The sequence below is a fragment of the Sycon ciliatum genome, chromosome 13, assembly GCF_964019385.1.
Source record: "Sycon ciliatum chromosome 13, ocSycCili1.1, whole genome shotgun sequence".
Lineage (NCBI taxonomy): Eukaryota > Metazoa > Porifera > Calcarea > Leucosolenida > Sycettidae > Sycon > Sycon ciliatum.
This window is the reverse complement of record NC_088655.1, coordinates 9478631-9503712: the sequence shown is the minus strand read 5'-3', so window position 1 is coordinate 9503712 and position 25082 is coordinate 9478631. Positions and strand designations below refer to the sequence as shown.

The following is a 25082-nucleotide window of genomic DNA, read 5'->3' as shown; positions in this document are numbered from 1 at the left end:
TTTTCTCAGCGTGATTTCCAGCGTCCTACCGGTAGGACGCAACGTCCTACCGGTAGGACGCTATGCAAGCTATCATTAAAGGGTTAATCTAGCCAGGAGTGGCCCATTGGTAAACATGCATGCATACTTCGAATAGAAAGAAAACACACACGTGTGCGCATGCATGCACGCCTATATGTGTGCTGCTCACATTTTCGTCAGGGATGTTGGGGTGAATACGGCTGCGGTTAGCTCCCTCAGTGGTATCCTCCTGATTGTCCTGTTCGACCAGCATAGCGGTGCAGCAGAGAGCAAACGCAAACAAAAAGCAGCGTACATGTACATCACACCATAGCATAACTTCTACTTCTTTAGCTTCCACCCTGATGTCACGGAACCAAGGCCATTCCGAACCTCGGGACGCTACAACACAAAGGACAAGAATTGATTCGCTTACATTCCCCATTAGTGTTATATCATATCTTCCGGGGTGTTAGCCGCACCGGGGTCTAAGTCGCACCCTCCCCCCCTTTTTGGGCCCAAAATTCGTATCTTCTTGACATTCAGAGTATAAGCGGCACGTCAGATTTTGAGAGGGGTCCGAGTACGAAATTAAAAAAATGAATGATGTTCGCTTCAGGGATGACAGAAAAAACTTTTGCAACAACCCATAAATAAACTATCGTACTGTTGCCGGTGATTGTAGAGGTCACAGACAACAGTACTACGCTTTCACAGGAAAGCGGCTCTGACCAAAAAGCGGGATTCACAGAAGCTTTTTTGCGATGCGACACGCGATGCGACGCGATCTGCGACGGACGCGTGCGATGCGAACTCGCGAAATACCATTCACAGAAGAAGTCAGTGATGCGACAACATCTTGCTGATTTGGCTACGTCACCATGATATTCGCGCGGTTTGATACAACTTGTACAAATTTATAGGCAACTCTTGAACCTTTGTACAACTTTGCTGTAGAAAAGGTCAAACTCGTACGCCAAATCGCTTGTCGCATCGCATCGCATCGCAAAAGTTGAGCCAAGCTCAACTTCTGCGATGGCCTGCGATGGCCTGCGATGGCCTGCGATGGCCTGCGATGGCCTGCGATGGCCTGCGATGTCCTGCGATGGCCCAGTTGCGGCAGTTGCGTGGGGTGCGACATGGCTGCGATTTGGGGTTTTCCCGGTTTCGCGTCTGTCGCATCGCGTGTCGCATTGCAAAAAAGCTTCTGTGAATCCCGCTTAAGAATGAATGTCTCCCGAGCTACAGTGCGAAGATACCAGTATTTTTCAATACAATATTCGCTGATTTCTCGCAACCTTCTAGCGCTAGTTCCGCGTAGCCTTGCCGCAGAAGCTGTTACTGTATGCCAAGTATTCATGGGGTTGGATTTTACTTGCTACCGCTCTATGCTAAGGTGATCTACTATGCATTTGTACAGTGCAAGCACTTTTCTAGAGACAGATAAATAAGCCCATTGCGCAATGGCGTAATTTGTACCCCGAACACCCCACACAGCCACCTGGGCATGGTCGTCTGGGGTGTTGAACAGTACATTCCTGATCCCAGCGTACTCACATAACACCCCACACAGCCACCTGGGCATGGTCGTCTGGGGTGTTGAACAGTGCATTGCTGATCTATGGTCGTCTGGGGTGTTTAACAGTGCATTCCTGATCCCAGTGTACTCACATGCATTACTCATGTAAGTCATATTTGGCAATGTGTAATGGGCTTATTGTGCGCTAACAAAGACGAACAGCGCCCGACCAACCAGAAAATCTTTCTAAAAACTGTGTGGGTTCGCAGGAAGCGTGAGTTTCGAAATCTGAAGAAAATGTTGAAAGGTCTCTGCTGGGATGACGGCTACACCATAGCTCAGTGGTTAGAGCATCGCTGGCTATAAGCAAGGATCCCTGGTTCGAGTCCTGGTGGTGACAGTCAAGTTTTTCCTTCAGTCTCTCCAAAGAGTATTCTTTATGTGGTGAAAGAAGAGTAAGAACGAACCAGGTCTCTCTCCCTCCGTGAAGTTGTTGCGGCAGCTGCTGGCCAGCTGTCTGCGACGGAGTGTGCATGCATTGTAATTTGAAATAAGTGAAAGTGAAGTTTTACCACATAAAATTGGTGCCGAAACCCGACCCTGTCATCATGACACCTGCTATGGCGTCAGTTAATTAAGGCCCTCGGTAGGGCGCTTGCAGTGCACATCGGTGCGTTCGAGGAGAAAACACGCCAGTGCGACGGTTGGCTGGCAAGTGCCCATGCAAGTAATGACGACGGTGATGGCAGTGACAGTGAGTCGTACCCTACAGCATCAGATTCACCAACATACCGTAAGCTCAGAGCATTCCTCACTGAATTCAAAGAGCATGTCGATAACTTGCGTAGCCTCACTGAACGGTATGGTGTATCGGTATATGAAGGGAATCCAGTTGACAAAGACGGCAAAAAGCAGAAATTCTCTGTCGTCGGTTGAGTACCGGTATGTCGACACATCCGAAAACCCCGTGGACACTCCATCTCGCGGGGCCACTGAAGAATAATTCGAACTGGTGGCACGGGTCTCAGTGGATTGGCAATGAGGAAGTTAGCCATCGGTATCAGTGATTCCAGCAAACACCGTGGAATTGGAGAAATCTGACAACACATTCCTGGCGGTAGAGGGTCCTACGGAGTACCCAATTGTTGTCCCTGCCCTTTTGGCACGTGTGTGCCCCTTTTGGCACGTTGGTGTGGACCGCGCGCGGTCTGCGCTGGTTTCATGATTATCGTACATGTTCTTGTTGTTGTGCGCATGCTTATCGTGCGCATTCTGGTTGTTTTGGGTGCCTTCTTCCTGAGACTCTCCTTGGAGTAAGACGAAAATAATCTGTCCTCTGAGTGTGGCGTGCGTGTGATGTATGACTAAGAGAGTAATCGGAAGGGCTATCGCCGAGGATTAAAACCCCCCGACGACAATTGGCGCCCAGCTAGTGGCATCGTTTCCCACGACCCTGAGATCGTCCTGTCGTCCGCGGCCTTTCCTGTCTATTTATTTTTGTCTTCACCTGCCTCCGGCTTTCTTTGGCGATCCCCATGTCTCGGCAAGTCTCCTTCGGACGTCCAAACTGGCGGCCAGCGAGACAATTCAGGTAAGCAGCTGCCTTTAGTTTACTACTAGACATTGTTGTGCCATTAGTTCGTAACGCCTGTCGTGTGGCATTTGTTTAGTGTTGGCCTGCTTGTGTCTGCCGTCCGTAGTCCTACTCTGGATCCCTGTTCCCCCGGGCGTAATTTTGTTCATCCGTATTCTTTCGTTACCTGGAGTAGCCTCGTTCAATTGTTGTGGCCTCATGGCTAAAGTCACAGTAGAAGCGCCTGAAAGACCGGCGGTTTCCTCCATGGGTGGGCCCGCTCTGTTTCTACCGGCCCCATTTGCGAGGTCAGTCCCAGGGTTGGTTCAGCCCCCGGGTTACCTCCCCACACCTCCCCCATCTCCGGTGGTTGTGCCCCTGCTGGTGACCAGGGTTCCCCTCCCTTGGTGGGTAGTCCCCCGGATACCCCGGCCCCGAATCCTCCTGATTCTTCATTGCCGGGTAGTCCGTTGTTGACCCCGACGCAGAGTCCTCCGGTTTCTCCCACCCATCCGCCCGGGACACCACGTCATCGGCGGAGGTGTGCCCTGCCCCGGGGGGCTATGCGGCCCTTGACGAGGGTCAGTTAGACCTCTCGTGGAGGGGTTGGTGATGTAGCTATTGTATACCATGGATATTCCCAGTTGGTTGTTTTTTTCTCCTCTTTTTCTTTTTTCTTCTTCTTTCTTGCTCAGTGTTGCCCTCGCCGACCCGGCCATGGTGTTGGACCTCATCGAGGAGTGGAAGTCGTTTTTCGAGTCGCTTCCCGAAGACATGCGTCCGGCTTCCCTTCTGTCCGCTTCCTCGCCGGTGGTGGCTGCAGCGCCAGCGCCAGTGGTGCCTCGTCGCCGACGGTCCCGCCGCTCTCGCAAGAGGCGCCGGGCCCGCCGAGCGGCGCAGCGTCGCGCCGCCCTCGCTGCTCCGTCGCCAGCTGGTAGTGTGCCGGACAGTGCGCCTTCCCCTCCCAATGTGGGGTCGGAACTGGTCTCCCTCGTTGAGGTCCATTGTGTCAACGACTTTGCTGAATTTTTTCCTCATTATGTATTTTTTGTTCGTCGTTTCCTTTGGGTGAGTGGTGTCCTAGGTTGGTGCTGTTCTGTAAAAGATCCCTACAAGGATAGGGCATAAAGAGGTGGAGCAGCTTGCCAGCCGGGGTCCTCTTTGAAACTGTAGCTTGCAGGTTCCTCCATTGGTGCAGAGTTTCGCGGGGCTCCCGGCTGGTGTCAACCCTCCTGGCCTACTCGTCACTTGCCCAACGGTCTCGTCTGTGTTTTTTTGTTTATATATTCGCCTATCTATGTTGTACATATTTCATTTCTTTCTTCTTCCTGTCTTCTTCTCCTGTCTGTCTCCTCGTTTTGTTTTTCTTCTCTCCCATCCTCAGGAGAGGATGCATTTTTTTCATGTGGAAGTATGTTGTCCCTGCCCTTTTGGCACGTGTGTGCCCCCTTTGGCACGTTGGTGCGGACCGCGCGCGGTCTGCGCCGGTTTCATGATTATCGTACATGTTCTTGTTGTTGTGCGCATGCTTATCGTGCGCATTCTGGTTGTTTTGGGTGCCTTCTTCCTGAGACTCTCCTTGGAGTAAGACGAAAATAATCTGTCCTCTGAGTGTGGCGTGCGTGTGATGTATGACTAAGAGAGTAATCGGAAGGGCTATCGCCGAGGATTAAAATCCCCCGACGACACAATGATGATGAATTTGGAACGGTATTCTTCGTGGGGAAAACTAATACGAGTCTCAGCGTATGTCTTGAGAGCCATCGAATGTATGCGTGGTAAGAAATGTAATGGGTTTCTTACATCACAAGAGCTCAAGAATGCGACAATGGTTTGGCTACGAGATGTGCAATGGACTGAATTTCCCGACACGCTAAAGCTAATCCAGAAAGGAAAACGGAATGATCTAGCTAACAAACTCGGCCTGTTTCTAGATGAAAACGGAATAATGCGGTGCAAAGGACGGTTGGAAAATGCAAACATACTGCTACTGTCGAAGTTCCCAGTCCCAATGCCCAAACATTGAAAATCGGAAAAATAGAAGGAAAAAAACACCGGAGTAATGATGGCATTGACAATGTACGGTCAACAACAGTGAGATTGCCAAGCTCAAAGACACTTCGGCGACCACTGATTTTGCTGTACCCAATGGAACTCCATATCAATAATGGAAAAACCAATGACGAAAACAGAGATTCGGCAAACAACGGTTCGGCAGACGACAGCCCGGTAAGCAACGACACGGCAAACGACAACGGCGCTGCAAATGATGAGCAGCAGCTAATCAACAATGACGGCGGTACAGTGCACGCCGGCACAGAAGCTAAACAAGCAAGAAGTAAGCGGCAAGCTGCTCAAAGCAGTATGGAAAGTTAGTGTCTGAATCGGGTCAATTATTTGAGTATGCATGTTTGTTCTAGCCTTACTATTCTCGGCGGGAGTGTCGCAATATGTGCGAATGCCGGACTGTCAATATTTGAAAACATGTTACAAGTGCAATTTGAATTTACGATACACATTTGTGTTTACGTCGCACTCTTACCTAAGGCCACCCCGTTTTTTTCTATGTTTCGCGTCACCTTGTTCGATGAAATCAAAGAGGGAGGGCGAAAAAATAAAAAAGGCCATCTAAAAAAAAAACATTGTACGTTCATGGTATTGTACAGTGTAGACCCGGTACTGTTCATGTACATTGAACATTATTTTAAACTCACACATGCATGAATACATGAGTGTATCCCCTCTGCCATGCTAGCATGCTTGTGGTCCAAACACAGGCGGCATGATGAGTGTGTGACTTGTGGCCCAGCTTATTACACACACATGTACATGTACATGACATTGTATGTGAGCTGAGTACAATCATGCCGCGGATAAATAGAATGATGCCGCGGGCCAACATAAGAGTTACCATATAACAATCATGTTCCGTTTTTTCTCTTTTGGGTTACATTTTTTCCTTTTCTGGTTTTCTGGGTTTGCATTAATAAATTTGTATTGCATTTTCCAAAACAAAAAAATTATGTTCCGTTTTTTTGTTTTTGTTTTTTTGAACGGCTGTGAAATACATGCGCGCGGGGGACGCGAAACATAGATAAAAAACGGTGTGGCCTGAGGTATATCCCAGGAGCGATAGGGTCCAGGTCCGCTGCCCATAGCTAAGTTATAGGTACAGTAAATATTTGTAGTAAGGTAGCTTGACACATGAGTAGCTTCGCTCTATATTCTTGTTCTGAAATGAATTTTATGTCTGCAATTATTTGATCTCTTCGATCGAACGGTTGATTTATTTGAACTGCATTTTCATGAAGTAGTGGTTGCGACTTCGGTTCGTGTGCTCTGGATGGCAGTCGTGAGTCAGTCAAGTGTCAAGTAAAGTCGGCGGAATAGCGCGAGCTCCGGTGTGGGGAGCAAACCCTTTCTTGCATTTTCATGACTTATTCATTTCCCTTTTTTGCATGCACGCACTGGCCGCGCTCCAGTACAGACGCCATCTTAGCGTCGATACGCGATCGCGCGATCACTACAATGCACTTCCCAAACTGGCTGGCTTTTGCACGCAGGACAATCTATTTTGGGTTTCTCATTTGTGTACACAGTACGCTGGCACGACATGTGTACGCTGCCGTGCGAGCGAAGCCTTTTTTCGAGCGCTCTGTTGTAGTGCTTTGTGTCCTTCTCTCGGTTGTTTTCTCTCCAAACAATACTCTCTTTAAGTGGTGAAAGAAGAGTAAGAACGAACCAGGTTTCTCTCCCTTCGTGAAGTTGTCGCGGCAGCTCCTGGCCAGCTGTCCGCAATGGAGTGTGCATGCATGTAATAAGTGAAAGTGAAGTTTTACCACAACAGCACCAGTTTCTCCATCTTTCCCACGACAGCAGACTTACAAAGACGTAAGGTTCGTGGTACTCAATGATGGCAACCGTCTCAATGGCATGTCTTCTAGTTCACTGCAGACAAACCAAGAAAAACACACAATGTTCACACATGTACGCACATACATTCACATGTGCGCACGTGCACGCGCATGCTCAAGTGCATAATTATGCACACACATACACATACACAAACACACGAACACACACACACACACACACACACACACACACACACATACAATACCCACACAGTCAACTTTGTGGATCTGTATCGATGTCACTGAAGGGAAATTTCCGATTTTGCTACTGTCCTCAACTCAAATTTCACTTTTTTTCTCTCTGCCGACACATACTCATGCCCACGAGCGTACATGGACACACACACACACACACACGCACACACACACACACACACACAAACACACACACACACACACATGCACACACACAAAACACACACTCACAACACAACACACACACACACACACACACACACGCACGCACGCACGCACGCACGCACGCACGCACACACATGCACGCACACATGCACAGTGACAGAGTGTCATGCAGTTCCTTACAGAGAGCTGAGATCTGCTGGAAATGCTCCTGGCATTTTCCCCGTGTACTTGTAATGCTTAGTACTGCTGCTGACATGAGCCTGCATGACCAGCATGCAGACACCAAGAGACAGTGCTTGGCTGATGTGTCGGTACGCAGCAGACCCGTGTGACGGACCCATCTTGGCCATCTTGGATGTAGCTACGACTAGTTCTGGTGCCAATGTCACTGCTATTGCTACTCTGTACAACCAAACACACCAAAAAATAAATAATAACAGAACAACAACAACAAAAACATGTACTGCTCTATTTACCACTTTTTTGCTTGCAAGAACCTTTGGGTCATCCTTCATATTAATAATAATACCGTAAAATCCCGCCACAGCACCCTGTCTCTCCCATGCGCCCCTCCCTGACTTCTTGTCAGGGAAGCGATTGATTGTATCCTCGTATGACCCTGTGATGCCGTACTGTACTGCAGTCGAGTGCTTGACCCGGTTGGAAATGTACGCAACAATGCCCACCCTTTTGACCAGGGATCGCACAAATCCTGAGTTTTTGATGGGTCTGTACGACTCCTGGCTCTTGTTTGACCTTTGGTTGGTGTACGAGATGCACGAACAGTTTTCGTAGGGTGAGTACTTTTTCATGCAGTACTGAATGCGGTAAGTAGGACTCGCCCATCCGCCCCTCCCCAACTGGACCTACTCGAAGGGTGGCGGAGGTAGGGACACTCTGGCGGGATGTTACGGTAATAATAATAAAAGAACCGTCCTGAATGTGTACAACACGTACACCTTACCACGAGATGTGGCCTTTGCCAACAAAACTATGCGCAATGGGCGAAATATAGATTGCTCTTTGTTTTTGTTTTCAATCTGGTGTGAGGTTCCTGAGGTTACCATGGTAACCATATCCTACTGATATCCACTCCACAGACGTCCATACTTCCATATCTCGCTTCTCTAGCGCTAATAATGTAATGATCTGCTTTTCCCCATTGTCCATTTTGGAGAATCCTTAAAATAAATACATGTACACGACAACAACCATCCGTTTTGGGGGCAATGACTTCACACATCATGCCCTGTGTTGCTTCTTTCTTTTCTTTTTTCCTGTACGGGCCTTTGCACCATACAAGGTAAATATGTAGCCAATCAAAGTAAACAAACTATCTAAGTAGGAATTCCTTTACCGGAAATCCAGAAGACGGAAGCTACTACCAGGGAGTAGTACAATACTACTCCCTGGCTACTACTCTGACCAAAAGGAGATCGGTGCTCTTTCTGGCTCACGCTGGAATCCATAAATGGAGCACGTACATGTATATGCAGTTTCCACCGAAAATCGGTTTTGCAAACAAGGACAGCTGCACTGCAAATAGAACACACCCCTGCAACCTGCTTGCAACTTATCCTCAAGACGAGCAAATTTGGCGTGGAACTCCAAATTTCGACGTGAGCTGCATGCAGGTCACTCGCCTTGTTTTTCGACTCGCGAGCCGAAGTTCTGCATTTTGAAATTCGGAATATTTTTTTCCGTCTGCTAGTGTTCAGAGTCGGCAGCTACCAAACTTCCGGGAAAGTTGAAAGGAAAGAAGCAGTCAAGCCGGCAGTCTCTTCTCGGCTGCCTACTTCAACCTCAAATATTTATTTGCGGGCACCGTTTTCCATGTACCATTTTCCATATAGTTGCCCATAGTAACCATGCAATGAGTAGCTAACACGGCTTGGTAAACGGTGGGACGAAATTTTCGGTTTGCAGAGCAGCAAGGTCGCGAACTGAAAATCAGAACCACCAAATTCGACTCGAGCCAGTTGGAAAACACTTCTACAGTAAAACCTGTAGCTAAAGGCCGATTCACAATACAAATTATTTTCTGCGACGCGACATGCGACTTGCGACACATGCGACGAGCTGCGACAGCGACACACGGTTCACAATATTCTTCATGTTTGCGACATCCTCATGCACAAGTAGTACTATGCACGTGCAGTGCACGTGCACCCAGGGTCGAAACTGTACTCCATTTGTGTATGTCGCGTGTCGCATGTCGCAAAAGTTGAACTTTCTTCAACTTCTGCGACAGGTGCATTGCGACAGCTCGCGACAGGCAGTTTCTTGTCGCAACTGTCGCAAATCGCGTGTCGCGTCGCAGAAAGTTGTATTGTGAATCGGCCTTTAAGACCACCGTGACTAGCAACCAGCCTGGTACTACAGACCACTTCGCCAGGCACGGCCGGTCTCACATTCACATAAGGCTGTGCGGTGCAAACCTGTAACTAAGGACCACCTGCCACTAAAGACCGCTTTCTCTAGCCCGAAGGGGTGGTTGCTGGTCACAGGTTTTACTATACAGGTAGACTCCCTCTAATTCGAATACGGTATAATTCGAACATTCCGTGTAATTCGAACTTTTTCGTCGTACCGATCTTCTGCAAGTCACTTCAAGTCAAAATCGAATGCATAATTCGAAGTACGAAAAGTGCGCCGGTTGGATAATTCGAACCCAGTCTTCGTACAGAAGAGCTGTTTACAGTACATTGGCTATGTCCTTTGAACGCTTATTTCGAAGTGAGATTGAGTTGCTATTCTTGTAATTCGAAGTTCATTCTTTTCTCCTTCTCTAGCCAAGAGCAGCTCAAAAATCGATCGATGGTCCCTGGCAGGATCGACTATAGCGTTCAAGAAACCCACCTTCTCTCGAAATTTGATTCAAGCCCGTGCGAGGCAAATTGCAAAGGTCTGATTGAAGACGACTTCTTCCAGGTGGCTGACTCTCTTCGCGGATCTCGATGGCCTTTCTAGCCGCGCCAGCTCGTGCGCGGAGATGTTGGCGCACAACAACGCTACTGTATTGTCGTAAATAATGTCTACGCCTATGCTCCACTTCCGTTCTTCAGAACGACGTGCTGCTGTCCGAATGCCTTTCATATTCATGACGCGGATTAGGCAGCGCAGTTCTTTTCCGTTGAAATCGTTTCAGGAAAGCTGCAGTGACTGACAACTAAATACTTCTTCACTAGAAGATGAAGATAATGATTTTGTGTCGATCCAGTGTTTTGATGATCCGTTGTAAAAATAAAAATATTCAAAAAATATTCAGCATGCGATTTCAAGCATTTTGACATACATATCAGTGCATGGGGCTGCATTTGGATAATTAGAAGTTCCGGGTAATTCGAAGTTAGGGCCTGGCAATTTGAGGTTCGAATTAAAGGGAGTCTACCTGTAATTATATTCAAAAGGCAGAACAACCCCTCTAAGTGCATTACCTCTCTTTCTCTCTTTCAAGTCTCATGTGTGATGTCCAATGACTATGTGCTGTACAGTGACATGGTCATTTTGGGAAAAAGATTTGCAAAGACGGATCCGGGGATACAATTCTGCGAGGTGGAAGTTGGCAGGAGGCGCCGAGCAAGGCGTAGCCGAGAAAACATAGTTCTCATGGATAGTGGACTGGTGAGGATAGCGCTTACCTTCCCCTCTTTGGTCTCTCCCTAACCTTGAACCTTCCGAGTTGGAAGGCTGTTGGTTAGCGCTACGGAGATGTGTTGAAGCTAGGTGTCAGGTTGTCGAATGTCTCAGTACTCTGTCACTTTCTGCCTATACATAGTATCTAGTTACAGTGGTAGACGTTACTCGACTCGTATCCATAATGTTCTTTTCCTTTCCACATTTATCATTGGCTCAACATCCGAGCCACATCCGAGTTTCAAATAAGAGCATTAATTTTGCATGTCATAACATTAATTTTATGAAACGGAATTTCGAAGGAATTGGAGCGTCGCATAGCTCCTGTTTAGTGTGCGGACTTTAGGTCTCAACGCTTCCAGTTGTTCTGCCACTTCCGACTAAGCTAAGGGCTCTGCTCCTTGTCTATTCGTCGAGCGAGTCTATCAGTGCGAAGGCAACATCAAATTCTCGCCCACGCTCGTCATTTCAGGAGGAAATCCTGCAGAAGGGGAGACGAAGATACGGTGTCCGTCCGTACGGAAATGTCTGCACCGCGAACGCACGGGTCAATCTTCTGAGCCAGGAGCACGAGCAATGGAGAATAGCTTTGATGGTCGCTGCCGTCTCATGCTCAGGCGAGTAGCGGGATTTGTGCAGGAGTTTCAGAGTGTAGTTGCCAATTTCTTACCTTCGAACCACGAGCACGACTGCACCGTGAAATCTTCTGTTCGGAACGGCAGACTTCCGCTCGACCACGGAGCTGTAGAATCCAGAAGCAGGCAGAACGATACCCAAAAGGAAGCCTTACTTCTACACGAGAATGCCCGCAGCAACTAGCACTTCAGGGAGTCCGTCTTCCTTTCCTTCCCTCAATCAGGTAAATGAGGCTATTTATTTTACAAAAGGATTTCGTTGCGTCTTTATCTTTGTCACCGACGCCCCGGCGACGGGAGCTCGAGATCCGATGAGTGCCACTGTGCAGTGTGCAGTGTGCACACGACCTCGTCTTTCCGCGGATCCTGCAGGGCCCCCATACAAGGCTGGTGCCCAGGCCAGCCAGATCAGTAGGCCAACACCGTTTTTGTAGACACCGAGGCGAGGATCGATACTACTTTTTTTGTAGGAAGAGAAGAAAGGCATATCCGGCTGGTGCAAAGGTCATGCGTCGCACCGTCACCTACTACTTTTAGACTACTGCCAGTACTGATCGTCATGGTGATTGCTATGCCAAAGGCGCGCATACCAAAGCAGCATGCACCGCGCGTGCACGTGCACATGCATGCATGCATGCAGCGCATGCAGGGCATTGCAGGTTAGCCGGCTGCGCTGCATGCATGCTTTGAATAAAAGACTTTTCATAAAACATTATTTTTAGAAACAACAGAATACTGTACTGATTTGTATTTTCGAAACTACTTTTCATCCATATCTTCTCCCCAGTAGCTCAGCAATCTCTGTCAGCCATGTCGTCGACACAAGAATGTCCTACTCGCAACCGTCGTGTCTACTTGGATAACAACGCCACGACCCCATACGCTCCTGAGGTGCGCGAGGTGATTTCATCTGCCCTAGCAGAACACTGGGAGAATCCCAGCTGTGGCTACGAGGAGGGCTGTCGTGCAAAGGCCCTGCTGATAGAGTCCAGAGCCAAGGTACACAAGCACAGGAGATGTTCTCGTATCAATCGAGTTACTCAATTGCACATAGCATACTGTGTAATTGTTATGTTTGTTGTGCACACCAAGTCAGGATGGGACATTGTCCGAGAGGTGCAGACATGGTGAAGATGGCTGCGGAATTTGTACAATACTGTACATGTAGAGAGGTTAAGATGCACGTTATTTCCGACGCGACGCGCAATTTCACGTCAAATTTGACGTACAACTCCAAATTTCGACGTGAGCTGCAGGTCACTCGCGTTGTTTTTCGACGTCGAGCCAAATAACGCGAGCTGAACTTTCGCGTCGCGTCGGAAATAACGTGCATCTTCACCTCTCTATTCATCGCAGCTGCTATCACCTGGAGTATTCTAATGGCAGGTGTAATGGCCAAACGGGGGGGGGGGGGGGGGAGAGAAGTAACTAAGAACTCAAGTGCGGAAGGCGCCCTTAGGTTACGTTTGGTTGGTCACATTCCCAAATGGGAATCACTTGGAATCGTTCTCGCCCGTTTGGTTGGTCAAAAAAGTGCGTTACAGTGCATTTCAAAACTATAGACGCGTAGGGTTTTTGAAATATTTCAAATTTGGCTGGAACCTTTTGAGAATAGTTTTCGGAATATTGCTCAGAATCGCTCCACATTTACTCTCATATAGTTTCTAAAGGATTAGATAACAGACGCCCAATTTGGAAAAAAATTATGCACAAAGTGATCACAGATTTTATGTGGTATAGATGCTGGCATAACGGTTTTTGCCTAGGTACGCGTCTATAGTTTTGAAATGGACTGTAGGTTGGTCACATTCCACATGATTCCAGAATGGGAATCGCTGAGAATGATTCTTTTTGGAGAATGATCATTCTCATTCCGGAATCAAAAATGATAATGGCTGCGACGAGCCAAACAATGTAGCAACAGGTTCAAGTGCCTCAAATCATGCACTCAGAAGTACCTTGACTCTCTCAAGGAAACTAGAGTCGAGTAAAAGAAAAGACAGCCGCCGTTCCACAACGACATCATGGAATTGCTATGTCAAGTGATTCCTAATTGATTCTGGCGCGTTAGTTTGGTCAGGTGATTCTTGCCGATTCCCATTCCAGAATGGTTCTCATTTAAATGCCCAACCAAATGCAACCTTAGTCACATGCATGTATAGGCGTAGGTCGCGTATAGTCAGCGTAGTCCGTTCATCACACCAGCAAATGGCTGTCATAGGGTCTACAAGCAGTCAAAAATAGGCAAAATGACAGCTATGAGGTTGCTGGTGGTACATGGTCACCACCAGGGAGTCGTAAGATACCTGGTATTTTACGACTCCCTGGTCACCACGCTACAGATGTGCTCGGGTACAAGGTCACCACACCAGAGGTGTGCGCGCTACGCTCCTGCTGCCAGCTAAGAGGCGGTGCCTGCGTGCGCTGTGCCTCGTTTTATGAATTCAGAAAACTCTAGTATGAAAGCCTCTTGAAAAAACTCCTGTGTGGAATATGTTTGTGCATACATGTGCGTGTGTGCATGTTGTGTGTGTGTGTGTATGTTTGCTGTGTGTGTGTGTACGTGCATGCTTGCTGTGTGTCCTTGCCGTAGCAAGGTCGCCGCGGCAATCGGCTGTCGCAATGCGGACGAGGTCATCTTTACCTCCGGCGGCACAGAAGCCAACAACTGGCTAGTGCGATGCGTTGAACTGCAGCAGGCCTCTAGCAAGCAGCCAGTGCATATAGTGACGAGCAACATTGAACATCCGTCTGTCTCTCTGCCAATCGGGGATCTGTGCTCGCGCAATCCGTCTGTCACATGCACACACGTGCCAGCGGACGCGAGCAGCGGTGCCGTGCGTGTCGAGGACGTCGTAGCGGCGCTGACGCCGCTCACCGTCCTCGTCAGTGTGATGCTCGCGAACAACGAGACGGGCGTGGTGCAGCCCATCTCCGCCATGTCCAGCGCCGTCCGTGCCTGGGCCGCGACCGCCGGCGTTCGACCCCCGCCGGCCGTTCACACCGACGCCGCGCAGGCCCTGGGGAAAATCCCCGTCGACGTGGCGCGCCTCGGCGTCGACTTTCTGACCCTGGCCGGCCACAAGTTCTATGGCCCGCGGATCGGGGCGCTGTATGCGCGCACGGGTGCTCCGCTGCGACTCCGTCCCATGCTGCTCGGCGGCGGGCAGGAGGGCGGCTTGCGCTCCGGCACCGAGAACCTGGCCATGGTGGCGGGCTTGGCGCGAGCGTGCCAGCTGGTGTCCGACGACCGGGAGCTCACCACTGCCAAGTGTATGGCGGAGACCTGCTCTCAACTGCGCCGTGGATTGTCGTCGGCGCTAGGCGAACGTGGCGTGCAGTTTAACTGCCGCAGTGCTGGTGCCGGTGCCGGTGCTGGTGGTGCTGGTGGTGCTGGTGGTGCTGGTGCTGGTGCTGGTGCTGGTGGTGCTGGTGCTGGTGCTGGTGGTGCTGGTGCTGGTGGTGGCGATGGACTCGACGATGACCCTACTGCTGCTGCTGCTGTTGGTGCCAACGTACTGCCGAACACGTGCAGCGTGGCCTTGCTGTGCATTCCGGCGGCGTGCACTGGGCGCGACGTGCTCAGCCGGTGTCACCATGTCGTGGCCGGCGTCGGCAGTGCCTGCCACACACACGCCAGCCAAGATAGCGGTAGCATCACTGGCAGCAGCAATGCGGGAACGGGCAGCAGCAACACAGGAACGGGCACGAGCAATACGGGAACGGGCAGCACGCTGACACGCAGCGGGGTGTCGGCAAACGCGGCTCGCTGCACGCTGCGACTCAGCACGGGTCGCTACACCAGCAGTGATGACATTGCCGTTGCAGTGGCGGATATTGTGCAAGCGGTGCAACAGCTACAGAGCGAATACGAATCTGCATAGCGATGCCATAGTCTGCTGAATCGTTTACTGTCAGCACGGGCCGCTATACCAGCAGCGATGACATCGCCATGGCAGTGGCGGATATTGTGCGAGCAGTGCAACAGCTACAGGGCGAATACGGATCTGCATAGCGACACGATATTCTGCTGAATCATTTCCCCCTGTCAGCAGGCTGAGTTATTATAGTTTTTAGTGCAAAGCAGTGTCCGTTGACGTGCAGAAGTGCTCTAGCAAGTTTAGTGTCTGCATTTCCTGTTTTTCTGTACTGGAAACGTTTAGTCCTTTCACATGTGGCAAACCATGGCAGTATGTTTGGTTCGAGTGGCCACCATCGCGCAAACTGTATCCTCGGGATGATGATATCTGTGGCCTCGCTTCAGTTAATTTTGCAGATATATTCCCAGTAAGCCATGAACGGAGATCCCCTCGACTAACTTATGCCTCGGCATTTGGGGAATCCATAAATAAATAAATAGAAAATTTTAAAAAAAGTTGCAGTTTCTATCGCCACCGGTGCTACGTGTACATCAGGGAGTCGTAAAATATTTACGACTCCCTGGTGTAGATCTGTAGCTGTTTGCAAGTCAGACCATATTGCCTGGGTCGGTGCAGGGCTGGAATATCTGACATCATGCAGGGCCTTGCAAAATGAAGATTGCAATCATGGATAGCGGCTGGCCTCGCTTATCAAAGAGATAGAAACGAAAGACTAACACATCGAATTCCGCTTTTCAGATCTCCTTTTTAAAACCAATCTGTCAATCCACGCTCAGTTGTTTTGCTGCTTTTCAGAGACTCTCCGTCGGACCCAGCGGTTTCTTCACCCCATTCAATGTTCAGTGGGCCGGTGATAATACGTACCCCATATTGCGCAGGAAAGTGTACCTTCAAGCTCGCAGTAACTGACATACTCCTCATCCAAACCTACTTCATCATGGAGCAATACATCCGTGCCCATTTCTGATTTTCAGAAAGCACAGTACTGTATCAAAATTGACACCATTTTAAGTTCATATCAGAAAACGCATATAATCAGCATTATAATACCATTCGATGGCAATGCATACATTCAACGATTTCAGCATTTGTGCAAAAACATTCTCAGCAGAATTCAATGGCCGGCTTACACGTGTGAGCTGTGCGCCATGCATGCCCAGCCAAATAGCAGCACCAGCAGGTCACGATAAAAGCTATGCAAAGGATCATGTGTGCGCGGCATGGACTGATACCCAAAGCCTGGTCACGGTACGGCTTTCACTACCAGTTCTAGCCGAAAACATACACAATAGATAGACACAATATACATGTAAGATAGATATACACGTATTTCAACTCAAATTTAAAAAAAAGAGAAATGGGACCGACATGGCAAGGAAGCACAGCAAACCTGAAAGTGAGTGTGTGCGTTGCCACGTACACGGCTGAATTCACGAGCCTCGTTCCAGCACGTTTCTAGACATTTTCGCCAGCGAGTGCCATGTGCTTGCATGCATGTACGTCAGAGCGGACAGTTAGGTCAGAGCAGAAATTCTACGTACATCTGTGTGAATATGTACTCATGCACATAGCCTCCTGCTCCACACACCCACATTGCAGCCACACCTGCACAGGTCAGAATCGCTTCAAACAGTACTCCGTGCGCGCACACATCCTGCACACGAGCGCAGTTGGAGATCATTGGAAACAGCACTCCGTGCACGCAAAAATCCGAGGCGGCTCACTCCCACAGCTCAGGATCATTGCAAACAGCACTCCATGCACACACACACACATCCTGCACGCTCGCACAGTTGGAGCCGGATCATTGCAAACAGCACTCCGAGGCTGCTCACTCACACCGCTCAGGGTCATTGCAAACAGCAATCCGTGCACACACAAATCCTGCACACTTACACAGTTGGAGTAGGATTATTGCAAACAAGCACTCGGTGCATGCACGAATCCGAGGCAGCACACTCGCACAGCTCAGGATCATTGCATACAGCACTTCATGCACGCAGACATCCTGCACACTCGGAGATCATTGGAACAAGCAGCCGGCATCACAGTTGGAGCCGGATCATTGCAAACAGCACTCCGTGCGTGCACAAATCCGATGCTGCAAAATCACCCAGCTCAAGACCATTGCAAACAGCACTCCGTGCACACGCACATCCTGCACACTCGGAGGTCATTGTAACACGCAGCCGGCATCGCCAGCCAGCGCTTCCACCGTCTCACCCGAGGCGGCAGAGTGCTGCGTGCCGTCCGGGTACGTCACCACACCGCTACCACAGCGCCGACCATTCTCAAAGTCTCCCTCGTACTTCTCGCCGCTCGGGTAGGTGAGAACGCCGTGCCCGTGCTGCCTGTCGTCTTTCCAGCTGCCCACATACTTGCGCCGGTCGTGATAGATGCACGTGCCGATGCCGTTGCGCTGATCGCTGGCGTACTCTCCATCGTAGTTGCCGCCATTGGGCCACTCCTCAAAGCCGTGCCCGCTCTTGACGCCGTCGTCCCACTGGCCCGTGTAGCGCTGGCCGTTGGGCAGCGTCAGCGCGCCGCGCCCGTGACGCTTGTTCTGCCGAAACGAGCCCGAGTACAAGGTGCCGTCCGGCCAGGTCTTGCGCCCCTCGCCGTCCGGCTTGCCACGCCGCCAGTGCCCCGTGTACTCGACGCCGTTGCTGAAGCAGCATGTACCCTCGCCCGACTCCTGGCCGTCCTCCCAGGCGCCGGTGTACTTGCGCCCGGTCTTGCCGGTCAGCGTTCCGTTTCCGTGGTAGCGGCCGCTCAGGAACTCTCCGACGTACTCGCTGCCGTCCTCGCACTTGTACTCGCCGCGCCCGGACTTCTTGCCGTCCGCCCAGCCGCCGACGTACACACTGCCGTCGCCGTAGATACGGGTGCCGTTGCCGTGGCGTTTACCGGCCGCCCACTCGCCCGAGTAGCGGCTGCCGTCTGGGTACGAGCAGGACCCCTCGCCGCAGCGCACGTCCTCCGTGTAATCCCCGACGTAGTCGCTTCCGTCTTCCAGGATCTCTCGTCCCTGTCCGTGCCGCTTACCTCGCGCCCAGTCGCCCGTGTAGACGCTGCCCTGAGCCGAGGTGAACGTTCCTTGACCGTGCCACAGGTCGTTGGCGTACTCGCCCTCGTAGCTATCACTGTTGGCCATGATCTCGATGCCGTGCCCGTGGCGCAGACCCTGCTCCCAGTCGCCCGTGTACTGCGCGTGATCGGCCGCCGTGTGCGTGCCGTGCCCGTGGTACTGGCCGTCGCGGAACTCGCCCTGGTACGCGTCGCCGCTCGCCGCGTAGTGAACCTCGTGGAAGCCGTCCGCCTGCACCCGTCCATCCTCCTGCTCACCGCGCTCAGAGATCGTGTTGAGCACTGCTGTCGCCGAGCTCTCTACGTCCATCATCTTGCTGAACTTTTAGGTACCAAAACTGCTACAACCTAGTGCCTGGCCGCTAGCCTGCGTGATGTGGTGGCCCCCGGCCGCAGGAGTCTTTGTGACCTAGCGGCGATAGGCTACCAACCCAGATCACATGCAGGTACAATCTGGTCGTCAGCCTGCGTAATGTGGCAGCAAATAACTGGCTATAGGCGGCCAGTTCAACGACTCAATGATCGGTGATTGTGCTACACGCTCAGAACAAACGTGACCATGGCACTAAGGCTAAGGCTAAGGCTCTTGTTTCCGACTCTGCGCGAGTTCCCCCAGGAAGAACTCGACCTTCAGCTCTAGCTCTGCATCAATCGCTCACGTTTCGGTAAGCGTCTGCGGAGGTGGGATGTCCCCGTTGTCCCCCACTGCCAGTGACCGCCTTGAGCCGGAATCCTTGTACGTGCTTACGATGTTTCTGTCTCCCTTCGAAACGATCGACGTAGCAGCACTACCACTACGCTTGCTGTCGATGCAAGACCCTCGAAAGGATCCCTCCCTGCACCACCAACCAAACTTTCACCGGTGCAGCTAGCGAGTGGTCTTTTGCCAGAACGTTAGTTGCCACAGTCCATCACAGCAGTGCACTTCACTGTCTTCAGCAGCAGCAGCAGCGACGGCCCAGCTGTCCAGTTCTTCGAACAGTAGACACCAGAAGGGGATGAAGTTGGTTCTTCCCAGAAGGGCAGTTCACTTTGGAGAAAGAGGAGCCGCAATGTTCTTTCTCGTTTCCACCCAACTAGTTTGCGTCCTTGCAAGCGATTCATTCAGCGGTGGGAATCAAAGTCGGCGCCGTTGGCGTGTGGCCTTCCAAAGTTCTGCTGCCGTGCTGGCTGCTTTCAATGATGTCTGGATCTATATCTATGCGTGTGGTACCTGGCTTTGAAGGGGCATTGCAGTATCTTCATCAGCTAGTGCTAGAGGGGAATGCTGTGTCGAAACTGAACTTCAACATTGGATGAAATGAGACCAGAATGCAGCCTTCACACTGGTATTATCCTATTCTACAATGGCATGTACATGTGCATAATAATAGAGCCACGGATGGTGTGAGCAATGCCAATGCGGCAATGCCAATGCCCAATGGTGAAGGTTAGGACCTAAGTCCTTTTTTGCAAGGTAATCATGCCCGTGCAGAATTTTCGGAGGCATGGCACGCACATGCTGTTCAAGTGTCAGCGCGAAGCCTGCGGAGTCGAAGACTGCTACTACTAGTACTACTGCCCTAGGAGTTGTAGATCTACACTACACACAGACCGCAGGCTAGTGCCTTAGTCTCTTAGACCTTAGTGGTGCTAAACTGAAGCCTTAGTAGTTAGTTAGAAGTGAAGCCTGAAGGCAGTACTGCCAGTAGGGACGGCCGCGATATGAAAATATCATGACACCCAGTCCATGCTGGCTTTGTGGCGTAGATCTTTAAAAGGAACAAAAGCCTCTTTCATTTCCTCAGCTGCTATGCTACTGTTATCTTGTTAGTTGGAAATTGTAAAGTTAGTTAGAATGGGGTTTGCTAGCGCTTTGCATCTATCAAGTATCACACTGTGTCTTTATTTATTTCGTGGAGTCTAGCACCATCGGACTCGCGCAAACACGCACTAGTATCTAGCTCTGTAGATCTACAGACTACACTGAATGGCAATGCTTTTTTATTCCTTCTCAAGACAAGAGTGAGTGTGTCATACATGTATCTGTGCCAGTATGCACTACATGTATGTACTACAATAAATTAAAATAATGAGTCGACCTACCCTTATATTGTTATAACGATATTTGCGTCACACCAAGAAATATTGTTATAACTATAACGTATAAGGGTAATATTGTTATACATGTACATGTAGGGGTAACTGGTTCATTTCATACACATAATTATGTCATAATGCATGGATTTTGTTAATTTTTTTACACTCTTCATAGCATAAAAACTGACATACATGCACATTATGCACACAGCAAGGTGCCCCCATTGCATTTCGTCATGTCCCAGCGACTTATCAAGCGAAGCTTGCCCTACCTGGATAGTGGACACTACATATTCCCTGCTACATATTGTTATAAAATGGAAAATGTTGATTGGTCAGCCCATTTTATATCGTTATAGGGGTAATAAGGGTTTATCGGGTGTTAGCGGCCGTCGTGAGTTCCCTTCGGGAACGGACACGATAATTTACTTTTTTTTTACTTTAGGGGTAATATCTAGGCCTTGACGGATTATGCTAGCATAATGTTTCGAATAATTCCTACCAAAATCGAATAATCGCATAAGTCGAGGCAAATTGCATACGAATCGCATAAAATTGGAATAATCCGCCTGTTCGCATCAAATTCCATACAGTTGTACATGTGAGCGGACAAGGTAGAAATGGAACGTTAGCTGCATGACATCATTTTGAGATACAGGCGTTTGAAGTTTGGCAAACTGTGGCATATTTTTTACCTGGGTTAGAGGGCTCTATTTGCATCAAGCGCTTGTGCCTCGCTCAGCGCAGGGCTTCAAGGTCCAGCACTGAAAATTTGAAGTGAATCCGTTATGGCTGAAGGAAGATATGGCAGCTAGTTGTGCGACGGGTGGCGTATTGACGGGCGAATTTGGAGGTGACGGCGATCAGCTGATAGCCTGCTGTCAGGTGCTGAGAGCTTCTCTGATTCTGAGAGCGTTTCTGAGTCAGGTAGTAGTCGAGAGCGTCTTCCACTACGCCGAAAACGACGTGCCGATCAGCGTTTTGTTTGCTGCTGGCTTCAGCACGGTACAAAAAGACATAGGGAACAAATGAGATGGATCTTTCGGATGCAGGCGAACGTGGTGACAGCAGTGATGATGGTAACACCAATGAAGGGGAACGTTCCTGTGGATGCTGAGTTGTACTGAATGTATACGCCGAACCAACTTCAGAGCTCTGAAGCACACAGCGCAGGAGCTGAAGAAACAATAGCGTCGTGCACCACAGGGGAACGTATGCAGGGACTTAATAGCCCAGAACTGGGCAACTAGCTAGCTGTTGCCCAATGCATTGGATGCAAGTGGCAGACCTGCATCGTGCACTGTCTGGAAATGAGTGTTTTAAGAATTGAGATACACAGAATGGTCAAGGCTGGTGAACATGAGCTGAGTGGAAAGAAGTCAAATCGGGCCTCGGATTGCGGACTGATGTGTAACGTTACGTTAAGTACAGTTTCTCAAGTCTGTGGACTCGTCCTGCTTCGCCAATGGGCACCGTATTGGTGGTGCGTCTCCGGAATATTATTTCGATGCTGTGTGTTCAAGAGCTGTCTGTCTCCTGCCAAAATGTTACAAACTATATTACCAAGGTGCGCCGCTCAGTCGTCGGGAGCCTCAATGCATCAGAGCAGAGTCCGAGGTCGCCAACAGTATACGATGAGAGTGTGCACACATGGATGAAGCAAGAACGCACTGGAATTGCCATTTGTCCGCCAAATTCTTCTATTTTTGACATGTGTGTAGTGGTATTTGATGTGTGGATTGAGTACCAGCTTCAACAGTCCTATTTTGCCTTGCATCACGAGTTTTTCTGGAGCTGATTTTTCGGCTCCGGCTGTTTCTAGTTATGTGGTTTTGTTGCTTGGTTCCACCTCAAACGAGTCCATGTGTGTGATCAGCTCATCTTTCACACTGATATACACTTGTGGAGAAATACAGGCCAAGATAATGGGTTTTTTTTCAGTGTTTTGGTTGTACTGAAGGGTGGACTGTTTAAGTCATCCCGAAACAGACGTTAAAATACTGACCGGCATCTAGAAAATAGTGAATGTAAGGCACTTCCCACCATAGTATCAGCCTGAAACTTTGGGATCTGAAAAACAGATAGTTGTAGGTGACCTTCATGCAAAAAAACAGTTTTTGCCAGACTGCAGTTAAAGGGGAAGTTAAGGCAAAAATTAAAATTTCACCAGTTGTAGTCTTCGGGGTGCTGAGTCGAATGGTCTTGGTCCGAGGAAGCTGAGACGCTCCCTTCCTACTTGAATCCCAATCGAACTCGCGCACTTCCACCGAAACTGGGTGACTGCGCCCTACGAGATGGGTATTTGTATGCAAAATGTCACTAAAAGCGCCATTTCGTTCTTATAAAAGCACGGATGACCGCGATTGGCCCATATGTTGTAGTCTTTGGGACGCTGAGTCGACTGGTTTTGGTCCGAAAAGGCTGCGATGCGGCGTTTTTCCTTAATTCCCAATCGAACATGGTTGAAGAAGCGGTCACGTGCTCCTGCGTACACCAGTCAACTGGTCACCGTGCCTGCACGGTACAACTTACTAGCCTGTTTGACCTTTTTTGGGTGCAGTCCTGTCACTCGAGTTGAACCCGAGTTGAACCTTGGTGTGAAAGTTGTCACCTGCTGGCGTGGTGACCAGGTGATTTGGGCACCCAGGAGCACGTGACCGCTTCTTCAACCATGTTCGATTGGGAATAAAGGAGGAACGCTGCATCGCAGCCTTTTCGGACCAAAACCAGTCGACTCAGCGTCCAAAAGACTACAACATATGGGCCAATCGCGGTCATCCGTGCTTTTATAAGAACGAAATGGCGCTTTTAGTGACATTTTGCATACAAATCCCCATCTCGTAGGGCGCAGTCACCCAGTTTCGGTGGAAGTGCGCGAGTTCGATTGGGATTCAAGTAGGAAGGGAGCGTCTCAGCTTCCTCGGACCAAGACCATTCGACTCAGCACCCCGAAGACTACAACTGGTGAAATTTTAATTTTTGCCTTAACTTCCCCTTAAGGGCCCGGTCCCACATGCAGTGGCGGATCCGCTGGTGCGACAAGGTTTTGCGGGAGTGGTGTCGCACCTCTCCTGCGACAAAATGCTCGCGTGGTCTCACATGCTCACGCGTGCACGGCGAACGAAGCGAGCGCGCCTCTCTGACTTCCAAAAAATTCAGTGCAGCTCTCCTGCAACTCAAGCATGCTTTCACTTCGAAGTACGCGTGCACGTACTGATGGTGTACAGTCTAGTCAGTACTGTGTCTGTGGACAGAACTGTTTCGTCCTTTGTGGACACATCAACGCAGCACTGATGTACTGTTGATGTAGATACTAGGTGTTGGACAGGTCGTTGTTTTTGTTGAGTATCAAGCATTAGCTACATGTCGTGGGTTCGGTATTGTTGACTTTGAGTCTTTGTTCTGTATACTATACTAGTAATCTGAAAGAATGGATTTTCCGTTGGGTAGAGGTCGATTGGCGAGACGTTGTCGACAGGCAATGGAGGCCGCAGCGACATTTTGTTGCTGAATTCTAGTACGAACTTGTTGAGCAGCACGTCGACGATAACCAATGGCAATGATAACTGCTACAGATACTGGTAATAGTGGTACATGTATCGCTCTTGCTTGACCTACATCACAGTGGTCCCCCTGCGTGGTTTTACATGATGGCCATGCTTGGCTGCTCACAGGTCCGGGATTTGGTCTTTGGCCGACGCCGCAGCCGTCGGTTTCAGCTTCTCGGCTATCCACCTATCGCTCCGTATCTCTCTTCACCTTGGCCAAACGAGTCTTGACTTCAACATACATGTACAATTGTAGCCGTAGCTGCTCTGACTAAAGTCAAACTGTCCACTTCATGATCGAAAATAAAATCGAACAACACAAATCGCTCACTATGTCAGAGTGTCGCAGGAGCGGAACTTCCGCAGGAGAGTATACGCTCCAAAAATATTTTGGAGTAGCGGATTTGAACTTTCCGCCACGGCGGAAGTTCCGCTACTCGCAGTTTCCATGGTGATACACGCTGTTGCGACACCGCTGCAGCGGATCCGCAACTCTCAAGTGCATGTGGGACCGGGCCCTTTTTCTACCTTGTCCGCTCACACATGTTCTACAAGACAGTAGATGCACCAGGAAGTCGTAGGTTTACGACTCCCTTGATAACATGTCCAGTCCACTACAATCAGTAGCCAGTGCAGGCTGTCGTAATAAAACGACTCCTCCGTGTTCCATTCCCGTGCATGGTACATGCATGGTGCGGCGGCACAATGACAGCTGTCGCAAATCACACTGAGTATTACACGTGTTTTTTGGTGATTCCTGGTTAGCTGCTAGCTTTTCCCTACTCGAAGATGTTGCCGCCGCGAAATCTGGGGGTTTGTGTTCGTCCTGGCGAAAACCGTGTTTTGATCC

The 25082-nt window shown here is 49.8% G+C and overlaps 3 protein-coding genes across 3 annotated transcripts in view; 1 reads left to right on the top strand and 2 right to left on the bottom strand.

Annotated features, from left to right (window-relative positions):
* LOC135829699 (uncharacterized) overlaps positions 1-11882 on the bottom strand; it is a 163336-nt gene extending 151454 nt beyond the window's left edge. Inside the window, exons 1-4 of the mRNA XM_065342090.1 lie at positions 11673-11882; positions 7547-7768; positions 6978-7040; positions 191-259 (exon numbers count right to left, since the gene is read on the bottom strand). Coding sequence (XP_065198162.1) covers positions 191-259; positions 6978-7040; positions 7547-7716 — 302 coding nt within the window. The 5' untranslated portion in view covers positions 7717-7768; positions 11673-11882. The remainder of the gene's footprint in view (positions 1-190; positions 260-6977; positions 7041-7546; positions 7769-11672) is intronic.
* Positions 11883-12355: 473 nt separating this feature from the next.
* LOC135829701 (selenocysteine lyase-like) lies at positions 12356-16015 on the top strand. The gene is made up of 2 exons (XM_065342092.1): positions 12356-12636; positions 14235-16015. Exons 1-2 carry the CDS (start codon positions 12448-12450, stop codon positions 15519-15521), a joined length of 1476 nt encoding a protein of 491 aa, XP_065198164.1. The 5' UTR covers positions 12356-12447; the 3' UTR covers positions 15522-16015.
* Positions 16016-16508: 493 nt separating this feature from the next.
* On the bottom strand, positions 16509-20006 carry LOC135829702 (radial spoke head 10 homolog B-like). Its single transcript, XM_065342093.1, has one exon. It carries the CDS (start codon positions 18916-18918, stop codon positions 17692-17694), a length of 1227 nt encoding a protein of 408 aa, XP_065198165.1. The 5' UTR covers positions 18919-20006; the 3' UTR covers positions 16509-17691.
* Positions 20007-25082: the final 5076 nt, after the last annotated feature.